The sequence below is a fragment of the Fusarium mangiferae genome, assembly GCF_900044065.1.
Source record: "Fusarium mangiferae strain MRC7560 genome assembly, contig: FMAN_scaffold013, whole genome shotgun sequence".
Lineage (NCBI taxonomy): Eukaryota > Fungi > Ascomycota > Sordariomycetes > Hypocreales > Nectriaceae > Fusarium > Fusarium mangiferae.
The window spans coordinates 1,223,724-1,248,562 of NW_024573933.1; the positions used below are offsets into that span (position 1 = coordinate 1,223,724).

The following is a 24,839-nucleotide window of genomic DNA, read 5'->3' on the forward strand; positions in this document are numbered from 1 at the left end:
TGTAGCGTGCTTCTAGACATCCAATGGAAGAATTGTTGACTTTAAACACGATCAAATGTCTTGGATGTCATCGCGTCTCTATCCCGCACACTCATTGGTCCTTGAATTGGAGATGAATCGGGAAGGTCTCTTCTTTGGCCGCAGGCAGTCTACACTAATAACGATTTGGAGAACTAGGATCTCCACCAATTTCACAAAAAAGTGGCATCGCAATAAGAGACAAAGCGAAAAAAAGAACATACAACACCAGGTATTCGCTGGTCGTCACCGACCCAACTACTAATCCGGCGCTTCGGAGCTTGACTATGGGAGAGCGGACGGGATCCCGTATTCTCTCCGAGCTTTGGTCGTATGTGAAAGACATGAGGCCAGGACGGGCTTTGAAGATGGACGGTTGCAGATACTACTAGGTAGTCAGTTAACGACACTTGGCTCCCTCAAGAAGAAAGGCGTCAACCAATGGTTCCTGGGACTAGAGTAGACAGAAATGGTTATAATAAGAGGCAGAGCTGCCTTGAAATGTTCCCAAGAGGTGGTATCCCAAGATGAGTGGAAGTAGAATATGTGCTTTCAAAACACGCCCAAATCATATGCCCCAAGCTCAATTTCACCCGCGCCTTATATTCAACAACATACTAAGGTCAAAGAGTCTCTCAGTAGCATCAAATGTAAGCGAAATGCTCTTGTCGAAAGAAACCCAGCCATCGCCCCATTCATGGGGTATCCTGATTCGCCTCAACACCAGGCTGTAACGCCTCTTTAAACAAACAAAAACCAAGACGGCGCAGTCGCAGCATCGAACACTAACAGCGCACAAGTTTGCCACGCCTGTTTCGGTGGCATGTTCTTCAAAAACTTCGTTCCTATTAACCATATCGCATAGGTGCCTGTCCTTGAGGTCCGCCGTGAGGAGGTGCGTATTGTTGTGGGGGAGGTCCTCCTCCTCCTCCACCACTTGTCACGGCCTTGACATCGGGTCGGTTCACGAGAGGTTGATGGAAGTTACAGATACGGCATGCGACATCGACGTAGCCAGAGATGGACAAAGGAATGATCGGCTGCGACTATTGTTAGTTGGCTGTAACGAAGAACCAGAGAAGAGAGGTCTAACAATCCAACAGAATGTGAACCATGGGTTACTCTTCTGGACATGTGCTGCCATGTTACCACAGTGGTGACATTGGAATATCATGCCCTGATATTCAGAGACTTCCTTTCGGAATGTGTGCTCGCCGCACACGAAGAAGAAGAACATTGTTGATTTTTAGGAAGATTCGCCAACAGGAAGAGGAGGAAGCGGTGCAAATCCGCGGGCGAAGGTTCGTTGAAGTAGTGAGGCGTGCGATGTGATGTGATGTGTTAAAGAGAAGTCAATCAATGCCGATCCAGGAGCTGGGGTTTAAGGTCAAGTGGCGCGTCGTCGTAGTCGTAGTTTGGGCGGCGCAGTTTCTTGGCATGGAAGCTTTAAAGTTAAGGTCAAAGGTCATGCATGCACGTCCAGTGAAGATACATTAGCCTTATGACGTTGGTAAGAGATAAAGACTTATTCTTCAGGAGTGCTAGTATCCGGCGCTAAATGAGAAAATATCTAAGAAGCAAAGAAACCTGATCAAACTATGGTAATGGAAGTGCCGGTATAGGAGAGTTTCCATTTAACTACAGGCACAAGAACATGGTGATGACGAACCGGCAGGGGCTGGCTCTTAGTGACAACGCTCACTGTGCACGGACCATAGCTTTTTACGGCTAATAGAAGCTCATTGCTCAAGCTAGAAATGGATGCTCTGGCGGGCGAGGCATGGAGATTGGGCTTGATATGATACCATTCTTTTGGTTTTAGTCCATGTTCTGCTAATTGAAGATAATACTCTCTAAATTAATACATATATTCAATAAACTCTGCGTAATATCACCTATCCCTTTTGCGACTTCTAACGTGAGAGTCGTAACTAAAAATGTAGGACCTGTAAACTTTTGCGGCGCAAAAAAAAATATATAATCGGCAGTAAATGCTAGCTTCCTGCGCAAAGCTTTCAACAAAACTTCTTCAACCCATCATCATGATTTACGATCTGAATATCGCCTGGTCTCCAACGACCAAGGATGAACAGCTTCTCCAGACACTCACTCGCGCATCGACGCTCGGGTACTCAACCGTCGCGCTGAACCACACGCTCACGCTGCCGCTTCCCGCACACAACACCGCGCCCTTCCCAACGATAGAACCCAAGCCAGGCTCTAAGCTTCCAAACATCCTCCACCGTGCGACTCTACCTCTCTCAGATCCTTCAGCGAACAACTACCGAATCCCATCGCTCATCTCTACATACGACATCATCGCGGCCCGTCCACTGACGGACAAGGCCTTTCAGAATGCTTGTCTGACGCTCGACGTACCCATCATATCACTCGACTTGACGCAGGACTTGCAATTCCATCTGAAGCCGAAGCCATGCATGGCTGCTATTAACCGTGGTATCCGCTTCGAGGTCTGCTACGGCCAAGTGATCAATGGCGATGATCGAGGGCGCCCAAGGTTTATCTCAAACTTGCAAAGTCTCATCCGGGCGACGCGCGGCAGGGGCATCATGATTAGCAGCGAAGCCAAGAATGCGCTATCCCTACGAGCGCCTGCCGACGTGATAAACATGCTCAATTTTATGGGAGGCTTAAGCAACGAGAAGGGCTTTGAAGGGTTTGGGGAAGTGCCTCGATCTGTTGTGGTAAATGAGGGCATCAAGAGGAATGGATTCAAGGGCGTCATCAACATCGTTGAAGTGGCCGAGAAAGAAAAGGGCTCAGAAAAAGATGTGGATGGCAAGAAATCAAAGAACAAGGGTCAAAATCAGAATCAAAAGCGCAAGACTGGCGATGAGGACACACAGCAGATCAGTAAACGGCAGGCCAAGAAGATGAAGCTGGCCTCGAGGAATGCAGCAAGTGAGAGGGAATAAGAAATTTGAGATTGGCGCTCTAGAACGCGAATAGGTAGACAGCGTGGCATCATGATACCCATAGATGGATGCACAAGCTGACTGGTATGCTCTGGAGACTTGCTCACATTATTATAAGACTAGCTACAACATTACGAGCACGAATGCCCATTCGAAAGAAACCCCCAAGTCCGTCTCAAAGTTTTTAACCATTCACGTCATCGTCTCCAACGCATTTCAACCATAGACTCATGGCGTGCCAGTGGCGCGAGCCTTGAGGGCACCGTTTCCTCCAACCAAGTTGCCCAGGTTAAGCGCACTGCTGAGCTTTGAAGGGTCGGACAGATCGATAGGGACTCGTGTCCTGGAAGCTGACTCGGCGTTGGCAGTGGTGGTGGGCTTGGTTCCGTCAAGAGCGGGCTGTGCGAGTCTTCCTGTGGTGTCGGGGCCCATGTTGCCGAGTTCCATTGAAGGAGCGTATGTCTGTTGTCCTCCTTGTGTGGAAGAAGCTTCGACCATGGGTTCTTCGATGGAACTGGCAGGCTGCTGAGGAGCGGTGGACTCCGTAGTAGCGGGTTGCGCAGCGGAAGTAGTAGGTTGTTCGGAAACTACAGGCTGTGTCGTCGCAGGCTTCTCGATAGAACTAGGTCCTACGGGAGCAACCTGAGTCGTGGCGGGCTGCTCGACAGAACTGGGCTCTTGAGGAGCAACCGCCGTGGGGGCTGGATTCACAACAGGGTTGACAATGCTGGAAGGTTGCTGAGGAACAATAGTTTCCGATCTGATTGGTCCAACCACAGCAAAGGGATCTGATGCGAGTGTCGTCTTGGGCAAAAGGCTCTCGGGGATGGGGATCGTGGTGACACCAGGGTTGAACTTTCGACCAAGAGCATCATCAGACTCTGCGGGGGCTTGGACGGTGTGAATCACAGTAACAGGCGCCTGGGTTGAGTCAGTATTAGATATGAGTTTTGACCCAAAGGACTTACTGGTGCTTCTCCTGGAATGATTACTGTAACGAGTTGCTTAGAAGGGTTAGTAACAGCTGGAGGATACAAGCTATGGGACTTACAGCCTGAGTAACGGTTTCAACGACAGGCTGGAAATCGTTCAATTAGCATAGAGGTTTCTCGAAATGTTTTCATATTACTTACAGGAGGCGCTGGTGCGACCTGGGTAACATATTGAGTCATAACCTGAACCTGAGTGACATATTGGGTTTGGACTTGGTTGACGACTTCAGTCTTGGTTTCGGTGACAGTAACTGGAGGTGCGTTGATGGTAACGGTGACAACCTCGCCAGCAGCAGCTTCAGCTTCGCCTTGAACAGTCTGAACAACAGTCGCCGTCTCTGTCTCGGTAACTTTTTGAGTAGCAGTTTCAGTCTCGGTGATATAAGACAGCCTCAGTCTAGAGAATTGTTAATGCTGAAAATTCAACTTTGGTGTTTTGTGGCTTAAACTCACCCTTCGAACTTGAGTGCATGAGCAACCCCCTCAACCTCTGCCTGTCTCTTTTTCATTATCCCATGTCTTCCCGCGGCCTATTTGAGTCAAAGTCAGTTTCTTGACTCTGTAGTATTTCGGTGCGAGTTTGAATATCCTCACCTGCGCAACATGGGCGGCGGTAAGCCAAAGCAACAACTTCATGATGATCCAAGCTCCCCAATAACTTTCAGAATTCGATTTGTTGTAGTGAGTGAATGTTCCAACAGTCCAGCTGTTTATGAGTTTTTACGGTCCAGTTGTAAAGAGCGACAGATATAACAATTCGACAATAGCGATTAAATCTTGGAGATGATGATATGCCGAGTAGGTATTAAAAGTCGTTCAGTCAAAGGGACAGTAAAAGAATGATTGCCCGGGGCAGAACAAGAAGAGAAGCCGTGACGATGGGTAGTAGTAGTAGCACCGCCGAGTCCAAAGCCCGGGCAGCACCAAAACTTACAAAGTCAATCGATGAAAGAGTGAGCGATTGACAAGGTCACGACGGATAGAAAACAATAAACATAACACAACAACACAATTCAGAATTCAGAATTCAAAAAAGGTCGGAAGCAGAGGGAGGGGAGGGGGAGAAGAGAAATGGGATGATTCAGGTTTCTTCAGACCCAAGTCAAGCCGTGCCTCGCCGCCGCACACACCGTCGCAGACGAAGCAGGGGCACGTTTTGGTGCATCATGGTTCTGGAATCTGAGGCTCAAACGGGGACTTGTGACGCTTGGGGTTAGGACGAGCTAGGGTTGGGAGTTTGGGGATGAGCTAGGGTTCAGGGGTAAAAAGACGCTATCACGACAAGGAGTTTGAGGGAATCAGGCATATTATTTGGTGATGACTGAGAGACCAGGTTCATGATCTGCACTGGAAGCTTGCTAGTTGATAACTCTATCGAAATTGGGTAGAGAGCCTCTGTTTGATGGCCACATCCCGACATTTCAGCTCAATATCAAAGTCTTGATCAAGAGACTTGGCGCTACCTGTCAAGATGGGACTAAAGGGGGCTAACCAAGGCACCACCGTTTGCCGGGACTTGGCAATAGTTACCGAGACGAGATATGTTGCGATAATATCAAGGAAGTTTTAGTAAGCGCTCGACAGACAATGCGCTTCTGCAATATAATCACAAGAGAGTCGACGGAGCGGCCATCTTGGCGGCCGAAATGCAAGACTAATAAACCATCACAGAACGGTCTCTCCCGCTGTGGTCTTATACCTCACAAAAAAGAGGCCATTCTCGAGAGCGAATTACCATTGCGAAAAACATGGCGAAAATGCCTAGAATTCTCCATCAATAGCGAGACGCAACTGAAGCACCCCTTGTTCATCCGAGGTTTCGGGAGGGGGGCCCGACCTCGCTACTTTGAGTGAATTGGCCGCAGTGCCAAGAGCCATTCAAGAGGTCTCATTTGATTGCACTACCGGAAGCTAATAGACGTCAAGTTTCGCATTGACAGCTTTTGATTAATTGATCAATTTACTTACAGAATAAGGCTGAGTCTTGAGATTTGCGTACCAACTGTAAGATATGGTTGTTAAGTGCCGTTGAAAGAAACTCTTTGACTTTGTTAGTGCTCATCAAACCTACAGCGATTATATACAGGGATGATAGATGCACGTCATATTGGGGAAAGGTTAAAGGCAATGCCGTTGCAAATACGGGTACAAATATACGGTTACAATCTGAACAAGGGATTGTGCCATTGGACTTCTAAACCGGCAAAGTGAATTATCATGACCTTATCAATACCTTAGTACCTAAGCAATAATAAGCCTACTAACACAGATTCATTATCCACGTACCGTATTCGCTCGGCTGTTTCCCGTTCCCACAACACGGTCTCAGAGACAACTTCTGACATTTGATCAGGGTGACAAAATAACCAAGGTTTTCAGTCTGGAGATCTACCAAGTATATGCTAAAAGCTGACAAAGTCTGTCCCTAACTAACCTACGTTTTTTAATACTCGCGATAGAGATTCTTGGTTTTCTTGTCTTCCATAGAACAACTCTCAAGACTAAGCAAAATCCTCAAAAACACAACCCATCAATTCATATTCTGGATATGCTACTCGTTTATTGCGCCTATTCCCATGATATCACATCCCAATGCTCTCACCAAGTGACATGTTTCAACTCCAAACCCACAATCTGCCTATCAACACCCACCAACGCCATCGTTCATCTCATAATGCTCATCCACTCATGTTATCGTCACCATTCACCCCAGCAGAGCTCGAGGCCCTTTGGCTAACAGGCATGTTACAGCCCGAGCTTCCGACGAGATCCCCAGGCTGATCCAGCTCCTCCTGGGTTGATCCATAGTCCGTATAGCCGGACTCTTCAGAGTGCGTTTCAGATCCTTCGGGAATAGGAACCATGGCTGTCTTGGTCCAGATGTGAATCGCTCGCTTCCAGTCCAGGCCATCAAGACATCCTCCTTTCACAGAGATGACGTTTTTTGACTACGTTTTGGTCAGTGTGAGATGACTCGTAAGCCCAAGATGCGATTACGTACCGGCGTTGAGTGAATGAGACGAGTTCCGCATTTGCGACAGAAGTAACTGTTTGTAACGCTTAGCGCCCAGTCAAACAAACATGAGGCTTCTAAAACACCTACCAGTAAAGCTGATGTCCTGAGGCTGTAGGACGACTATAATACCCCAAGCTAGTTAGTTCAGCTCGTAACACCAAACAGTTGTTTCCTACCTGTAGACGCTCAGTAGATCCGTGTCGGGCAGCTCAAACCGAGGAAAGATGGCAGAAGTGCCAAATGCTGAACCCGTTTGTCGTCTGCAAGCATCGCAGTGGCAGATGTAGAGCGCCAGAGGCTGAGGGAGGGGAGTCTTGAAGGTCACTGAACCACATTGACACCTGGCCTCCATGATTGCGAGCGAAAGAACGATTCAGCTAAACGGCGTGACGACGAGTTTCAATGGTGACGAGATTCGTAAGCAGAGTTTCGATTCTCAGTTCAAAACGCCGTTTCGCGACACACGAAACTCTAGGTGGAGGTTTCGATACTGCGCCGTGTGGAGGCGGGGTTCAGTAATCGCCAATTGGATGCCAACTTGAACAAAAAGAACGAGGCTTGAAGGGATTCAACTTGATTCAAACAACATTTATAAAGAAGAAACACAAACGGAGTATTACTAACACAGTAGAACGAAGAGTCTCCCCCCGTTATCGCTCAGAGGTAGAACAAAGTTTGACTCCGCGTTTGCAGTGCGACTACAGTACGTGACTCATGCGGCACAGTCTGGCGAGACTCGCGCGAAGTCACATGGGACAAAGACGTCCTAATTATTGTCCCGGGCTTACTACAGCGCCATTTGCTTATCATATGCAATTATTACTGTTATTCATCGTCACTTTTTTCTTATCTTGTTCGTGGATATCCTCCGCATTTAGCCTAGATATCCCTCGAATAGCCTCGGATTTGTTGTTGCATGCGGTGTGGTAGCAGCCTTTGTTCTGGACGTTACACTCTGCTTTGTGGAACGGTCGTCAACGGTCAGATGTTTAAGCTTGGCATTGGATTAGGCTATTTCCAATTGGACAAGCCAAGTTGTTGTTTCTTGTGACGTCTTCCTGTTCATCGGAGTATCTGTAATATCATTTACATGGCACAATGGGTATTAACAGTTCACGGGACGGCAGAAACGGCATTTGAAGGTATATCATTCTCAGTATAGTACAAAAACCAATACTATGCAGTCCCTAACTCAATTTCGTATGCTTCAACTCCGTAACACAGTACCATACCAATGCTAATGCAGATAACCAATCTTGGCCAGCAAGGACTCCGTAAGGCATAACTCATGATCCATCATTCCCACGAAAACGACTACGCGCGAGATCTCGTAGCCCTCTCCGCTATCAAATTGTTTGCCATAGCCGTCGTGACAGCTCCGACTTCAGTCTCTGGGTTTCTCCACCCAACATCACTCTTGATCCATTCCATCTTCTCCTGTACCTTTTCAGTACACACAACCACAATCCTTCCCAGTCCTGCCTCCCTCAACTCTGTTTGCAGCGTCTCACACCACTCAAGTTTGTCCACATCGCTCATCTCCCTCGCCACAACCTCCATCTCAACCCTCTCCAGTCGTTCCATCAGGGCAAGCCCCTCTCCGACCCATCGCCGTGCTGCTTCGGCCCTACGCCCCACTCCGCCTCCGAACGCTGGGCCCGTCACTACCGAAGTACTCGCTCCGAGAACCATCTTCATCCGAAGTCCTCTGACTCCTGATGCCCATTCAGTGCACAAGGCGCGCCATTCCTCACGGCCTGCGCCTCCGACCACTACGTCTCGTGCAAGTACTTCTAGTCGAACATAGCGGAGAGAACCTCGCTGCCATGGAGCTAGGGCTCGAGTAAAGGCACGGGCGGCCCAGAGGCCTGAGGCGAACCAGTTTACAAAGACAAACTCATTCTGCGTGAATGGTAGAAGACGTGCTTCGCTGTAAATCTGGCGATTCGTGCGAAGGAGGCTCGTAGGAAGACCAGAGAGGGGACGGTATGGCGACAGAAGCCCCAGATCTTTTTGCTCGTCTCGATTCGTTTTATCCTCTTTAGTTGCAGTGTCTGTATCAACTGTCTGGAGAATGTATTGGCAATGCACTGGGGTTGGATACCATGGTGCAAGCTGTGCGTGGCGAACTGGACACATAAGGTGAAGCCAGTGGTAAATATTAAGTCGGATTTCGAGAGGTAATGACAGGAAAGTAAGTGTATTGTCAGCTTTCCCGGTCGCAAAGCGTGACATCGAGCGTGGTATGGCTTCATTAATCGGCAAGATTTCCATGTGTGGTTGAGACGCTTCTGAGATATGGGGATATGTATTAGGGGGCATGCCAGCGCCGTGGCAACATAATTGATAAGAATCCATCATCACGAGGCGTGAATTGCATGTAGATGGAAGCTCAGAGAATGATGATGAGGAGATAATGTTCAGTCGAGCTTCTCCTCACAGCTGTATAAGTAGGTAGGTAGCCCGCCCATCATGCCTCCAATATTCGGTAGTGCCAGAAAGCACAACGCGCAGATAAGGTTGTCAATTGTGCCGATAATTTTCTCAATGCCACAGTCTCGTGAGCTCAAGCCATGTGCTGTCAAAAACGCGGGGAATGGGTAGCTTTGACGCTGAGGACGTTTGGGTGACGACATGGCTGAGCATGGCGACGAATGATTGATGCAGATGCACGCGCGAATCGGCCACAGCCGACTTCAGGTCAGCTTACTGGACAACCTTGGCTTGGCGTGGTGAAACTCTAGCTCGAAGCTAATATCTATATAGAACTGAGGATGAGGATTGGAATGAGGTCAGCTTAGAATACCAATTGGTTTTCAATGTCTCCAACTCAAGCTGAGATGTCCCGTTCTCAGTCTGGTCATGAAGCAAAGCGACGAGATGTTCGTACAGAGCATTGTGGAGAAGCGTCGCAATAAGACTGTATAGACTGTATAATGCACTGCTTTCAAACTGTATAAATAGTCGAAGCGATACATAAGGATTCGGAAGCCCGTCTGTGATCGCCGACTAGATAGATACTGCTATCTTAACGCATCAGACCTAAACAGCCGTCAGCTTATCTCACTAACTACTAACTGGGTATATCAACACCAAAGCACTCACTCGCAATCCCTCAAAACGCCATTGAGCTAAAATAGTTTGCCAACCTGATGGCTGAATGCCACAACGCCTGAGTCCGACCACAGATCGCTTGCTCATGAAGGAACAAAACCTTCCTGGGGTTGTTGCTTCTGTTGGTCACTGGGTGGTATGTTGATACCTTGGAGTCCCTTGTAGACATCCACTTTGCGCTCATACTCAACGTTGCGTGGCACCTCAAAGTCCCCCCGTGCCGCAAACCACAGCAATGTCTCTGGTTCCGCTCCTCGCACCTTGACTTCCGGGACATCTGGCTTCTCTGGCTCATCATCATCTTCCTCTTCGTCACCTTCCTCCTCGTCCTCTTCTTCTTCATCGTCATCTATAGGCCTTCGTAGACCGGTGCGTACGTTTTTGACTCCATTTGCACGTTCTTCCGCCGTATAGGGATCGCTATTCTCGGTCGATATGAAATGAATTACCCGGTCCGAGAGCCAGCTACGCAATTCGCGCCAGGTTTGTTCTAGAGATTCCAGACCCTCGGGTGTAGCGAGTCGTGCTGTTTCGAGACCTTGGCTGACGAATTCTTCGACATCGGGTTCGAGTTTCTTGCGCAGGAGTTGGAGAAGAACGTTTTCTTGAGTTCGGCCGGGGTAGTTCGTCGAGGGTCGGATGGCCATGCGATTGAAGAGGTCTGCATTCTCGTTCGTGCTCTCTAGAAGCGACTTAAGGTTCTTTTGGAGAATTTTGGCTGAAGCTTGAATTGACTTTCTAGGAAGACATATTAGCTGCTGTCTGAGGATGACGCATTGCGGTGTGGAGGCATACGGAGGTGGCAGAGGATTGCTCTTGAGTAGATCCTGCCTGAAGCTCTGCACGCTGCTAGACAGTTGAGCTACCTTGCTCAGTGTTTGTTCAAGAGCTTTGAGCTCATCGTCATCCAGATTGAGAGTGGCCATGATGCCTCCGCCGGATGTGGTAGAATGTAGATGATTGTTTTCGCTGGTCGTGAATGGCTTACAGCTGGTAACTGATGCTGCAAAAATATGCGATACGGATAGCCAATGCTACTCCAAAGTTGTCAAGCTCCTGATGCTTGGTAATTAAAGTCTTGGATGTTTTGTAAAAGACATTCGGGTTTGACGCGGGGCATTGCAAAGCTTCCAGAACAAAGCGTGTCCGTCACCGCGTGCACACCGAGCTCGGTGTAGCGGAGCTTCCCCATGGAAAGCTCAGCTCAAATATCAAGCCTGGCAGTTCAGGCACGAAAGCCTCCCCTTATATCACCACCCTACTCCGTACGGAACTTTTTTAACACAACACCTAGACCCTGAAACAAGCGGAGATCTCTCCACTCACCCCAGATTCTGATAATTTCATCAACGTCATGGGCCATCTTGCGACATCAGCGCCAAAATCACACAATCTGCGCTTACATGACAAGCTCCGTGGATGCCGCCGTAACGACGTCGATCTCACAGGGCGATCGGCCGCATCGGGCCCGGAAACCGACACTCCGCTGTTTCGGAGGATGATATTTGTGATATTACTGGAATTGTGAATGCTTTGGGTGTCCAAGTTATTGGCCGGATGTTTCTCGCAGCTCATGTGAATCTGATAATACGAAATGATACTGATTGATAATCGTCATAAACAGCTACTAGCTTGATATCAGCTCGACGTTACTGAAAGTCTCTAAGCTACAGAATTAGAACGGCTGCTAGGCAGGGAGACCGAAAGGTACACCAAAGGTTCTTAAGCTCATAAGAGTGTAATTCAGTCAATTTATGGCTTTTAAACAATTTAAATACAAGAAATCATAGCTGGCTATGCTTGATGCGAAAAATAGAGGTCATAAATCCAACATCTTCAATGCTGCAATAACATCAAGAATAACCGCTAAAGTGAAAAACGCCGAATCGAAACGATATCTCGGTCATAGCTCATTAGTGTTTGGGGTGTGAAATTTAACTGTTGCGGACATGGGATAGGGCCTTGCTCTCGTATCCATTGGCATCAACAAATGGATAACGAGCTCGGCGTTCCAGATCATCAAGAGGGATGGTGGAGCGGATGTACCTGCGGCGTATGGCGTTAGCACGTCTTAAACTATGCGATGATGTGATTTCGTGGCTTTCCGGGGCATCGATCACTTGTGGGGAGGGTTTGGATTATCCGCTTACTTCTTCCTGCCATCATCATCGGGGTTGAAGTCCCAGCTAGTGAACTCGCCCTCCTTGAGGGCGTCCCACACAACTCGTCGTGTGCGCTGAGATAAAAGAACCTTCTCGGTGATTTCATCAAAGTCCCAACGGGCATGGGCCTCGGCCTCGAACTTGTGGAAGACTTCCTTGGCTTCCTCCTGCTCGGCTGTCTGTGGTGCAATCTTTCTGAAGCGGGCGAGGTTGTCCAGTTCCTTGGGGTCGCGTGCAAGGTTGTAAAGTTGAGGCTCGTCGGCTGGGCAGGTGATGTACTTCCAATCGCCTCGTCGGATCATCATCATAGGACGAACAGTACCCTCACCAGTGTACTCTGCAATAACAGTGTCGTGACCTTCGCGGCCTTCGAGATGAGGTAGCATGCTGATTCCATCCATTGGCAAGTAGGGTGATGGCTTAGTGCCGACCAAGTCGCAGATAGTTGGTAGAAGATCGAGAGTTGAAACGTTTTGAGTGACGCGGTGGGGAGTGAATCGCTTGGGGTAGTTGATCAACATGGGAACTCGAACAGATGACTCGAAGTAGCTCATCTTGTACCAGAGTCCACGTTCACCCAGCATATCGCCGTGGTCGCCACTGAAGATAACAATGGTGTTCTCGGCCAGGCCCGCATCCTCGAGTGTCTCAAGCAGGCGACCGATGCAGTCGTCAACATAGCTCACTGAGCCGTAGTAAGCTCGTTTGGCGCGCTTGATCTGCTCCTCTGAAAAGTCCTGGTCCCAAAGATCGCAGACCTTGAGAAGACGTTGGCTGTGGGCATCAAGGTCTTCCTTGTTCATCTTCACCTCAGGTAGCGCGATGTCGACATCCTCATACAGGTTCCAGTACTTCTTGGTGATGGTGTAAGGGTCGTGTGGGTGAGTAAGCGAAACAGTCAATGCGAAAGGTCGCTTCTTGGGTCCCTCCCGAACGTGATCCCAAAGGTACTGGGTGCTCTTGAACATGACCTCCTCATCGTAGTCGAGCTGGTTGCTTCGGCCACAGGGACCGGCTTGGAGAATGGAGCTGGCGTTGTGGTACCACTCAAGGCGGGTGTCAGGCTCATCCCAGTTCACAGCCCAACCAAAGTCACCAGGATAGATATCACTAGTAAGTCGCTGTTCGTAACCGTGGAGTTGGTCACCGATGAAGTGCATCTTGCCAGCAAGAGCAGTGTGGTAACCCTTGGAACGGAGGTAGTGGGCATAAGTTGGCACATCAGAGCCAATCTGGGCAGCATTGTCGTAAGCCCCAATCTTCATAGGTAGTTGGCCACTGATCAAACTCATGCGCGAAGGGGCGCACAGTGGTGAGGGGCAGTAGGCAGAGTCGAACTGGACAGCAGTCGAAGCAAGACGGTCGAGGTTTGGTGTTTTGATCTGAGAGTTGGGATTGTACATCTTGAGTTGAGGAGCAGCCAGTTGATCGGCCATGATAAAGAGGATGTTGGGTGTCTCAGACTCTGAAGAGAGCTGAGGAGCAGCCATGCTCTCTCCGTTAGACGGAGGGAGGGAGTTGAGATCAGGAGCCATTGTTACTTGACTCGATTAGAGGATGGTAGAATACGGTGTCTTGGTGGGAATCTCAGAAGATAGCTTGATGCTTTCAAGCACTGGAGATGGGTATCTAGGGACGTGTGCTTGAAGAAAAGAAATATTGAAGGGAGAGAGTTTGGTGAAGAAGACTCGAAAGGTAAAAAGTGAGTGCGGGTGAGTGGTTAAATAGATACAGAGATATGCAGCATGTAGGTCGACGGGTGGAGTTTAACTAGGGTTTGTCATGGAAGTCGACTTAATGCTTCTAGCCAGCTGTAACCCGAAGCCTCGTGAGTAAGTGAATGCGGAGAGGTACGGATACTAGATTAGTCTATCGAGGGAGTAGTCTCGTGATATCCCTGTTAGGGCTATGATTCAGATGAATGAGTGAGAGCCTAGAGGAGGTGGGCGATGAGCGGAGGGCACGGTACAGTACGGAGAGGCAAGGCAACACCTTGGCACACAGACACGGCGTATGCATTTATCATCTCACAGGGGTCAGAGTGGAGGGAGGAATGTGGGAAATAAGTAGATCTGCACGAGGTTGAGTAATGCCGTGGGCGAGCGAGTATTTGGTGGGAAATAAGAAGATAACTAATGTGAATATCCCGATGACAAGAGGCCAAAAGAGGAAAAGCAACCGGTGAGGTGATTGACGCCACAAGTTTTGCAATCGAAAAGGAGTGGGAACAATGTCTTGTCTCGTCTCATCTTGCCAATCCTTTGACTTTTGAGAGGCAAAGCAATCAGCCAGAAAAAAGAGAGAACGGTAAGGCAAGGCAATGTTAAAAATGAGCTGGGGTGTGTCTAAGTTCTTTTGATGTGGAGGCGGCTCACAGCGGTGGGCTTGTTGCGCATGGGCCCACAGTAGCTTAGCTTTAGGGGTGTGTCTCCTACGGTAGTAGCCCAGCAGCAACATCAGCAGCAATACCTACCTAGCCAGGGGTTATTCCAATAAACCGTGTCCGAAATCCCATCATGCAGAAAGAGGATCTGTAGATGAGGCTAGGGGGGCGTGTGCGGTTTTCTTCCAGAACAGAACATGGGTGCAGTAGCACATGCAATTATCCAAAAGTCCACCTTATTCTTGAGGCCAACCTCGAACCCGACGTCTTGGACCAAGACTTTTTTATCATGAACACAAATTGAATCACGAGGATCGTGATCAACACGTATGCATTGTTCGTTCTCAGATAACCTTTTTTGGTTATCACCATCACAACCCCGTCGCTTCGTATCATTGTGTTTCTCCGTAGACACAATTGAATGTAATGTCTGGCTAATACACCACCATTTACAAAACGATGGTGTTAAGGAAGATATGGGAAATGAGAGTCATATCACATGCTCACTTATTTACTCGCCTACCCTTGTTTTGTCTATCGTGTTCTTCTTGATTCCAGTTATGCTTCTGAGATACGGCGGCGGTATGTAAATAACCGTCTACGAAGATTCTTCAGCCAATGCCACTACACAGATGGTGCATATCCCACGTCTGTGAGACTGAGAACGCAAGATACGGGCAGAAACGTTGCACATCAAGGTCTCCAAATCCTGTTTGGGTGTGTAAGTTGAGGCTCACACAAACTTAATACTTAAGTCTATTAAATTCATGTCGTGTAATACCTCTTGAGTTGCCTGTTGTCATTTGATCATCGCCAGCCAAAATGAAGATCCCATTGGGTCTGTCTTACTTTATGCAACTACAAGGAAACAATCTTGGCAGCGCAGGGGTTCCAAGCGACTACTCGATTCGGCCATCAGCCAACCACGATTGGCTCATCAAATTCTTGCCCAGTCCTTCCCTGGCCAAGCCCAGAACCCACAGAGATTGACAGCTGGAACGCTAGTGCAGATTTACCCCGGCCCGGGGCTCTCACCTCTACCTTAGACTCTCTTCTTTATCATCCGCCAGCCGCGAAGCCACTTCTGCTCCATCCATCCCATCATGATCGAGAAGCATCATCATCATACATCATACATCGCAACGTCCTCAATAGCTCCGGATTGACAAGTCATCAATATGTAACGCTCACCAACAGCCTCCTGTAGGCTCCTGCAGCCGCAAGGACAAGCAAGATCTTTACAACATGATATTCGTGGATGCGCAGTGCTACCCTCATCCGTGAAACAGAGGCGATGTCTATCAGCAAGCAGAGCAATGACCATGCGTCGATTCATCACATGAACCACGATCTCCGTTGCCCATATCTTGGCGTTCAACTTATAACATCGTCGGGATGTTGTTGATGCATCAGTCTCAACGCACGCACATACCGTCCGTCGTACTGGTCGCCTTCATCTTCCCCACATGCGTCTGTCGAAGCCTTGTCTTAGGTACTGTCGTCCCCCGTTTCGTGCAAATCCGACGATGCAGCATGCAAGCCTCAGTGATAAGGATGCGCTTCGTCCCACCATCTTTTCAGGAATCGGCCTCGAATTTAGTGGGTGTAAAGGTTGTTCAAGCACCACCGTCCTCGGGTTTGAACGACGCACTGGCCCTCTTACGCCATAAGCCGGTCCCTGCATCCTTTATCTGCACTTCCTTTCACCTCCATGGTCTCGAAAAGTTCAACCTCCAAGAATTGTCTATACGGTGCATGGATATCCTACACGGTACTGTACGGCCCCGCGAACTAACCCTTCTCCCCACCGTGTCAAGTCACTGTATAGGTAATTCTCACCAACCCTCACGCGATCCACAAGACGACAATCCCCTCCCGTTCCATTCATCAGCTTGCCATTCCGCCGCCCGCCACGTCCTGCGTCTGTACGCATCCGAAGTGTCCGCCCTCGCTCGTTCTGACACGCACACATTTCGTATCCTTCTCCTCCATCCCAGCGGCGATGGTGCCCGTCTGACCACACGTTCGGCTAGAGACGAGAGCAAAGTCAGGAAATCAGAGAACGAAGCATAGCAAGCAAATATTAGACAATCGAGTATTGAAGCGCCGGTTTACGTGGTCAGTTCATGTGTTGTTGTGAGGTTATGGGAATATACGCCCAACACCAGCAAAGGCATTACTTGGGACACGCCAAGCGCATTTCCTTAGTGCCATAACGCCTTGTCAGCTTGCGATGGTGCAATCCTGGGGCCGTCAACCACTTTCCCAGCAATTCGGCCTTCACGGACTAATAAGCGCCTGCAACCTTTGATCTTGTCAAAGTCAATTGATTGGAATTGGTATCGAGTTGCCGAATATGGAGACAATCACCTCTTTCTAACTCCCGATGTCGACATTCAAATATCGGGCCATCTCCTATCCTTGAAATCCTTCAATTGACCCGCCGGGTCTCCCGGCTCGATCTGTTTCATCTTTTCTACAAAATCCCGGCATTGTTTGAAGCAATCCCTTTGTTCCGGCAATTTCAAACGATCAGGGTCTGAATTGAAGGATTTGGCCGAAGCTGTTATTCACTTCACGAGCCGCAATCCGGCAGCACACATCTTGTCAGCCCACCACGAAGAGCCGAGAAACGAAACGTTGTGTTGCACAGCACAAGAACAACTCATTAACTGCCACGCGTGCGAACTGGGAATTTTTGGTCACATTTTGTCCAGATGCATTGATAGTCGAGTCATTGAAACAAACTGCCTGAGAAACTACCCCACGGTCGTATCGAGCGAGTCCTGGTTACCTCCGTCTAGGACGGGAACCAGCAGGATATGCTTATAAGCAAATTCCAGCCCAAGCCGAGACAACTCGGTTCCTTGCCTCGTCTCCTTGATTGCGCCTGGCTCTCGACTGCTATCCGAAGAGGCTCAAAATATGACTGTTCAATTGGCTCCTGGGCAAGGAGGGTGATGTTGACCAAATACCGTGACTGATAGCAATGCACCGTAGCACTTGTCCCATGTATTCGTCCCAAAAGCTTGACCGAAGCCATGCTTATCTTTCTGTCGTTTTGACTAACCGGCCGCCAACCAAGCAAGCCGTTCCTTACCGCTCACAGACAACCCTGGCTCGAGATTACTTCTAAGTTCTCGGCAAAGAACTAACCACCGAACAAACCTCACGCGACCATTATTTGCCAGCCATTCTCAAATTGATGGTCTATGCACATTCCTTTCCCTTCTTGTGCTTAGCCTGCTGGCTTCGCATCTGGATCCTGATACGAGCCAACTCCTCGCCCTCGTTGATCAATTCATCTATCCCCTAGCAAGTTTATCTGCTGCCTAGTCCCAGCAAGCCAAACTCCCGGAGACGTGCCTATCAAGATTGTCTCTCCTTCTTGTTGGCCTCGACTCAAGGAGAACCTTGTTAGCTTGCTCTGTCCCCCACCAAAAAGTTGTCCCGGCTGGGTCTGTCTCCTCCTGCGCAAGTTTCTGTGAAACTACTGTTAACTGGCCAATCATGGCTTAGCCTCCCCGACAGCCGATGACCGATAACCTCTTCCCTCGAGAAGACAACTCTCTTTGTTGTGTGCTGACAACTCTAGGATCACAAGGACATGAAGCGAACAATGATGCGTTGAATATACAGTTCGTTATTTACTGTTTGCGGTTATTACAATACCTAGAAGATATAAAACATGAACCTTGATGACATTCCATGCATTATGCCAATCAAACTGATATCCTAACAATTCAACCCTTCCGTCACATCAAGCTCGCCCGCTTGCTCATCTCAGCTCAGCTCAGTCAACTCTGAAGCAACAATAAGAAGAATGAATACAAAAAAAGCAATCCCCTTTCCGACTTCACTCCAATGCCCTAAAATCCGTCATGAGTTGCCATATTTTACCGTCATTGTAGTGATGCACCCTGTGCGTTAACGCTCCTCCCATACAAATCAGCCTGAAAAACACCAGTGCTTTGTCTGTCACACAAACACCCTTTCCCATCACGCCGGTTGCAATGCTCGCCCAGTCTTTTCCCCTTTCTTCCTTGAAACATAGGTATCGTCTGACATATATCGCCTCCTATAAAGTGGTTTCGGACCGTCCCTCCAGGGGCCAGCCGGTAGAAGTATAGATTACAGCCCTGCCTCTTACTGAGTTCTATAGAACTTTTTGTAGAGGAGATGCAGCAGCAGATTAACATTGAGTTTGAGACTGCCCTCGAAGAGAGTCATGAACTGATGCGCCTCGAACTGAGCCTGTAAGAGGTCCTCAATGGGCACCAGAGCACTGGCTCCGGGGATCTGGATGTGTCCTCGCGAACCCTCAAGGCTGAAGACACCTACTTCGTCACATGAGATGGTCATGTTGATCTTCTCAAAGTCGTTGATGCCACTCCATGACACCAGCACACCCTTCTCGGTGAGAGCACGCGCGCTGTACTTGTAACTGCCGAACTTGGGTACACGGCCACTACGTTCCAGTTCACGCTGGTGGTTGTATTGCTTGGTGAAGGGTAGCAAGAACTTCTTGCGGCTATTAAGATGTTAGTCATTGTGTTACAGTAACGTTCCCCAAGGTACTTACCCCTTCTTGTTCTGCAGGGTCGCCATGGCTGACTCAATGTAGTCATCGTAACTCTTGCGCTGCTGCTCGAGGTACTTGGCCTTCTCGTGCAAGTTACCTAGTGTCAAGCGCACACCTTCCAGCTCTCGCTGTCGCTGAACCCTTCTGCGGCTCTTTGTGCGAATATCAAGCGCAATGGCGTTGAGGACGTCCTGGTAGTAGTTGTGCTTGGTGATGCGCCCCAGCTTCTCGAGTCGCATGATGTTCTCTAAAGCTGTGCGCTTGAGCTCTTGGTATGTCATGCGTGTTACGTCGATCATGTTGGCATCAGAGTAGGCTCCACGAGTGTTGCTGCCAACAGAGAACTCGTCACGGAGGAGCATACGCCACTTGTGGTCATCCTCTGGGGAAATGGGCTTAACGAGAATTTCCAGGAGATTGGCGCCAGTCTGCACACGAATAATATACAGCACGCATCGCTTGGTCTCCATAAAGAGCGCCTTGACATCGGCCTCAGGGTCGTCGACATCGTGGAGCTTGGGTGTCAAGAACATGTGGATATCTGAAGAGCCTGCAGCGTTCATCTCGTTCTCGTTGTTCTTAGCACTGCCGAGATCGTGCATGATTTCCCGCAGGACGTCGTCACGGCTGGGGCACATTGTCTGAAGCTCAGCGGCCACCAGGTTGTGAATGGAGAAGACGTCTGTCATCTTGATGTATAATGTTGGCTTGTTCTTCGCGTAAAGGTCGTTGAACTCATCAATATCAAATGTCCTCTCGGCATCCGGCACTGCAATCAGGTCGCTAGTGATTTGGTGCAGGCGCTCAACAGACTCTGCAACAAAAGCGTTCAGGGGTTGCAGGTACACGTTCTCACCACCGAATGGTCGACCAGAAGCGATTTGGCTGATGACCTTGGCGACCTCGCTGAGGTTTCGCTTTTGTAGAGGGCTCAGTGCCTTTTCAATGACACCAACGTTTTCAGGGGCAACAACTGCCGGTTGCAAGTAGAATCGCCAAAGCCAGCTGGAGACAACTTGTAGAAGGTTCTCGGGGGGTTCCCGCTTGAATTGCTGTCGTAGATTCTCAAAGATCTGGCTGCAGACAAATCGAAGACCATAAGGCATCTTGTGCAGGAAGTCCTCAAGGGCGAGGAAGAATTGATCGCAGATCTCTCGAAGATCACGCAAGTGGTCGATGAAGAGGCGGCGAGTCTCGGGGTCGCGAATAGCAACTTCTCGAGGGACATCAAGCGGCCTCTGATCAGGTCGACCGGTGGCCAGCTCAGTATTGTTGATGGCTGATCGGTAAATCTGCATGGGATCACTCTCAAGATCCAGAGCAGGATCTTCAACGATGTTGTCTCTGATCAGAGGACCAAGAAGATCTCGAAGGTACTTGCGATCTCTTGGTGAGCGAGTGTAGTTGTTAAGAAGCTTAGACCAGAAGAAGTTGCCGCGAATGAAGTCCTGAACATCTCGCGCACTCACAATCTCCTCGCGAATTGATCGGGCGATCAGCTTGAGCAGATAGTACTCCTCTCGTCGTTTCTGAGCATAACCAAAGAGACTCATCATCAAGAGCTCGATGCGTTTGCACTCCTTCTCGGCCGTTCCTTGCTCGCGAATGCGCTTGAACAGACGAGCGAGGTACTGTGGCTGGGTTTGCAAGTTGAAGAAGAGTTGTTGGTAGGATTCGAGCTTCTTGCGCGAGCTCTTGTTGAGTGCTTTAAGATCAAACTGGTTGGCCGAAGACATGGAGCTGTTGGCGATGAAGTGCATTGAGTTACCTCCGTAGTTGTGCTGATGCCTCACGACTTCGTCGAGTGTAATCTTGTTCTTGACCAGGAGGGCAATCTTGATATCAAGTTGATCGATGTAGTTCTCCAGCATCTCATTCTGTCGAACTTGTTGAACGACTGTCTTGCGGATACGTTCAAACTCGATTTCCTCGTTGAAGTCGAAGTCACTGTCGTTAAGAAGATGGACAAAGTTCTTGACGGCGTTGACTGGAGGGTTCTTGCCAGTGGTCAAACTCTTGTAAGCCTCGCCTTGAACCTTGGCACGGACAAAACTCTGGATCTTGATGACCTTCTGCATGTTCTCGTTGTAGAAGCGCTTCTTCTCTTCAAATCGAGCCCTTACGATGAAACCTCGGGCTGCGGTCTGGAAGGCAACAATACATTCCTCCTCTTGCTCCAATTCGGCCATGATATCCTCGACTCTAGCACGCTCCATCATGGCTCGTAAAATGCTTTGGAGATCAATGATCTTAGGGGTATGAGATTCAAGCTCGTCGAGGAATGCCTGGTGCTGCTGGCGGTACAAGCACCCCCGAATGTTGCCCTGGAGGGCTGTAACATGAGGTTCTTGCTCTTCGAGCTGTTCAAGGATGCCTGCAACTCTTTGGCGTTCAAGCATGGCCCTAATAAGACCTTGAAGGCCAATGAATGCAGGTTCGTTTTCCTTGAGAGCATTGAGAGTATCAGCAACATCTCTCCTCACAGCAGCGGCGCGAGCAAAGGCTTGAAGCTGCTCAACACCAGTCGTGTGCTTGTTAAGCTCAGCTCTTAATGTCTTGTCGTCTTTGCGGGCGCGGAGTCCACGGGCAAAAGCTTGAAGTCGTTCGACTGCTGGGGCGTGTTGGCCAAGTTCAGCTCGTAGTGCCTGGTCATTCTGGCGAACACAGAGTCCGCGAGCTAGAGCTTGAAGTTGCTCAATCGCGGGGCTATGCTTGTTGAGCTCAGATCTTAGAGCCATGTCGTCCTGACGAGCGCGGAATCCACGGGCAAAGGCCTGAAGCTTCTTCCATTGGGGTCCAAAGGAGCGTAGATGCTGCTGCTCGCGGTTGACCTGGGTTCTAGTCAGCAATGCCCTCGCCGCCGCCTGCAGGTCAACAATCGCTGGGGATTCCGCCTCCAACTCTTCAAGATCCTGGTCGACTTTGCCTCGTAGCAAAGCTCCACGGGCTGCTGCTTGCAGCTTCTCGACAATACCAGAAGATTTCTTAGTCTCTTGGTATTGCGCAACATGGCTCTTGCGGGCCAGAAAGCCCCTAGAGATTGCTTGGATCTCCCTGATGGGCCCTCTACATTTCGCAAGCTGAGCAGTCACATTTCGTACCTGGTTTCGAGCCTTGTTGGCCCTGATCATGGTTTGTAACTCCAAAATATCGGGCTCTAGCGCTTCCAATATCTGGTCGCGTCGATCCAACCTTCTTCGTGCCAAGAATCCACGTGCTGAGCTCTGCAGCTGGATAGCAAAGCGCTTCATCTGCAGTCGATAGTCCATGATTTGTCGTGTAAAGTCTCCTCGAATGCGAGATTGGAGGTCTATTAACCACTCCTCCTCATCCCAGAGGGTCTGCATTGTCTCACCAAGCTTAACACGAAGGAGAGCACCTCGGATTTGTGCCTGCATATCAACGATGGACTCTTCGTTTTCTCTCAACTCCCTTTCGATCCTTTCCTCCTCAGTCTCTTCTGGTTCAGGCTCGGGCTCAGGAACACCAAAGTCGGCACTCATATTTCCGAAACTAGGCATTGTAACGCCGAGTTTATCGAGACCCTTCTGCATAGCTTCCAATTCATGGTGTTCGAATTCAAGCTGACCGACGAGGTTGCCTATCCTGAAGTCGACTATGCCCTGACGGAATAGAAGCCAACTCAGAGCATGAATACAGTAGATAACCTTGGGTATGTTCTTTTTCTCGTATAGATCAATCAACTCGAAGCGAAACAGATCAGGTAGCTCAACTTCGTCAAGGTATCGGAAGAATATGGCGATATTGTCGGAGTGTCGATATTGGAGCCTGGGGTGTTGGAAGATTCGGTACCGTCGATCTGGGTTCAGAGCTTCGACCACTTCTGCAAGTGTGACACCATCACGGAGCGCCTCCTCAAGCTCAACAATGGGAGGTATAGATTTATGGATGACATCCTCAATCCATTCCTTAGCTTCACCGATATGGCAAAGGTATTCGTATGCTTGCAGGAACTGGCGCTGTTTGTCCATCCAGTTGCGCCCTTCCCAACTGTAGCCAGTTGACTTCTGGCTTTGGCCGCCATTGCTCCTATCGGCTCGTTGCAATCTTCGTCGACCGCGCAAGCCAACAACTTCTTGCGCTGCTGAGGTGATAGTGAAGTCTTCAGGTGAGTCGGATGATACAAGACGCGAAAGCGTCCTTAATTGACTTGTGGAAGACTTGCCCAAACCTTCCAACTCATCCCGAGCTATGTGCGTGCTATGCACATGATGGGGTGATGAAGGAGCTTGGGTAGCTTCTGGTGGCAGAAACGAGTCGGATCGAGTGAGCAGCATAGAATTCGGTCGCATCGGTAGCGGGCGAGAAGGTGATGACGCTTTTACTGGCGACGTCTTGATTGGTGAAGTTGATGCTTTCGTTGGCGAGGAGCGACCATCAATGTGCGCCATTGAGAGCTTGCCAATATCGACGCTCTTACCGCGATCATGGCGAGGGACTGCATGGGGAGGCGTTGAAGGAGGGGTGGATGCTGGAGCCTGTGGGAGTGGACGAAGAGAATGCCGAGCTGAGCTATAGATGTTTTCGGGAGCTTTCTTTGAGGTCATATTTTCTCCAGCTTCAAAGGTCTTTGCCCTTGCCCTGACATCGCTCTGTGCTCGCTTGTGGCCATGCACTGTAGCTCCGTTACCAGCCGAACTAGAGGCGGACGTATATTGACTATTGAGGCTGTGGTCTGAGGCGTGGGAGTAGCCTGATGAAGCAGAGGATGACGTTGTCGAGGGGAAGCGGTTGAGGAGAGACGGTGAGATGCTGGAGTTGGAGGCGAAGTCGATTGTGTGCGACTGGCGGAGAGGTCGCAGATGTTGATGGGATTGTGGCTGCGATTGCGCTTGGCTTGGAGAATGGTGTTGAGTTTGAAAGTAATGAGTACGGGACGACATTGTTCAAGTCTTTTAAGAAGGGAGTTGCTGGCCAAGCCCGCAAACTCTTGTCTCGTCTTTTCTTGATTTTGTCTTTGGAGTCTCTGCTCAGGAACGTAGTAAATCGATTTTCCGTCTGTGACGTTAACGCATTGTTTCGAGCGTTGCTCGGCTTCGTCTCGTCAGAGGAATGCTATATCAAGGCGTAACGGCTTGGAATCCTACAAGATCCAAGACAAGCTGAATTATGTGCAGCAGATAAAACAGGCGAACAGTGTAAAAGCGAAAAATAACAAACACCAAAGTCAAGGTGTTGCAGGATCAAAGAATAAGATGCTGGTGCCAATACAAGCAGCGCAAATGCCGTCACTGTGTTCTTGTGACGAGACAATAAGACGAGTTTATGCCCAAGAAAATGAACTCTAGGACCTATGGGATGCCATAGCGAGCGAGTGAGCGTCAAGGCACCCGGTGGCGGGGCGTTGGATTTGCCGGAGTAAACAAAACAACGGGCAACCGCCCAGCAACGGCCTCCATGCCTAGTCCCGATTGGTGACATGCGGCTGATGATCCGCTTTTATGTCTGTCTGGTTTATCCTTGCAAAAGTCTCTCATTTGTTCAACATGGTCAGTTTTTATGCAATTCAGAAGCAACTATTATGCGCTGTGAATTGTTCTATACTACGTGTGATCTCTCAGTTGCTGTCTATGAATTTGAGTAAATATCACAAGAGAAGATCGAGGTTATGTTGT

The 24,839-nt window shown here is 49.3% G+C and overlaps 8 protein-coding genes and 1 non-coding gene across 9 annotated transcripts; 1 reads left to right on the forward strand and 8 right to left on the reverse strand.

Annotated features, from left to right (window-relative positions):
• Positions 1 to 235: 235 nt before the first annotated feature.
• Positions 236 to 351, reverse strand: rrna35. The gene has a single exon (XR_005994026.1). It is a non-coding gene; the product is annotated as a ribosomal RNA (ribosomal RNA).
• A 515-nt stretch (positions 352 to 866) lies between these two features.
• FMAN_00400 (uncharacterized protein) lies at positions 867 to 1,255 on the reverse strand (the record flags this gene model as incomplete). The annotated part of the gene is made up of 2 exons (XM_041822246.1): positions 867 to 1,058; positions 1,112 to 1,255. 2 exons carry the CDS (start codon positions 1,253 to 1,255, stop codon positions 867 to 869), a joined length of 336 nt encoding a protein of 111 aa, XP_041687945.1.
• An 805-nt stretch (positions 1,256 to 2,060) lies between these two features.
• On the forward strand, positions 2,061 to 2,954 carry FMAN_00401 (uncharacterized protein; the record flags this gene model as incomplete). The annotated part of the gene is made up of 1 exon (XM_041822247.1): positions 2,061 to 2,954. One exon carries the CDS (start codon positions 2,061 to 2,063, stop codon positions 2,952 to 2,954), a length of 894 nt encoding a protein of 297 aa, XP_041687946.1.
• Positions 2,955 to 3,182: 228 nt separating this feature from the next.
• FMAN_00402 (uncharacterized protein) lies at positions 3,183 to 4,582 on the reverse strand (the record flags this gene model as incomplete). The annotated part of the gene is made up of 6 exons (XM_041822248.1): positions 3,183 to 3,875; positions 3,923 to 3,958; positions 4,006 to 4,032; positions 4,088 to 4,343; positions 4,400 to 4,476; positions 4,541 to 4,582. 6 exons carry the CDS (start codon positions 4,580 to 4,582, stop codon positions 3,183 to 3,185), a joined length of 1,131 nt encoding a protein of 376 aa, XP_041687947.1.
• A 2,042-nt stretch (positions 4,583 to 6,624) lies between these two features.
• FMAN_00403 (uncharacterized protein) lies at positions 6,625 to 7,314 on the reverse strand (the record flags this gene model as incomplete). Its single annotated transcript, XM_041822249.1, has 4 exons — positions 6,625 to 6,894; positions 6,948 to 6,993; positions 7,050 to 7,082; positions 7,139 to 7,314. The coding sequence occupies 4 exons, from the start codon at positions 7,312 to 7,314 to the stop codon at positions 6,625 to 6,627; spliced, it is 525 nt and encodes a 174-aa protein (XP_041687948.1).
• A 962-nt stretch (positions 7,315 to 8,276) lies between these two features.
• Positions 8,277 to 9,197, reverse strand: FMAN_00404 (uncharacterized protein; the record flags this gene model as incomplete). Its single annotated transcript, XM_041822250.1, has 1 exon — positions 8,277 to 9,197. The coding sequence occupies one exon, from the start codon at positions 9,195 to 9,197 to the stop codon at positions 8,277 to 8,279; it is 921 nt and encodes a 306-aa protein (XP_041687949.1).
• Positions 9,198 to 10,159: 962 nt separating this feature from the next.
• On the reverse strand, positions 10,160 to 11,002 carry FMAN_00405 (uncharacterized protein; the record flags this gene model as incomplete). Its single annotated transcript, XM_041822251.1, has 2 exons — positions 10,160 to 10,814; positions 10,872 to 11,002. 2 exons carry the CDS (start codon positions 11,000 to 11,002, stop codon positions 10,160 to 10,162), a joined length of 786 nt encoding a protein of 261 aa, XP_041687950.1.
• A 1,008-nt stretch (positions 11,003 to 12,010) lies between these two features.
• FMAN_00406 (putative choline-sulfatase) lies at positions 12,011 to 13,773 on the reverse strand (the record flags this gene model as incomplete). The annotated part of the gene is made up of 2 exons (XM_041822252.1): positions 12,011 to 12,122; positions 12,227 to 13,773. 2 exons carry the CDS (start codon positions 13,771 to 13,773, stop codon positions 12,011 to 12,013), a joined length of 1,659 nt encoding a protein of 552 aa, XP_041687951.1.
• Positions 13,774 to 18,767: 4,994 nt separating this feature from the next.
• On the reverse strand, positions 18,768 to 24,107 carry FMAN_00407 (uncharacterized protein; the record flags this gene model as incomplete). Its single annotated transcript, XM_041822253.1, has 2 exons — positions 18,768 to 19,152; positions 19,204 to 24,107. The coding sequence occupies 2 exons, from the start codon at positions 24,105 to 24,107 to the stop codon at positions 18,768 to 18,770; spliced, it is 5,289 nt and encodes a 1,762-aa protein (XP_041687952.1).
• Between the last annotated feature and the right edge of the window lie 732 nt (positions 24,108 to 24,839).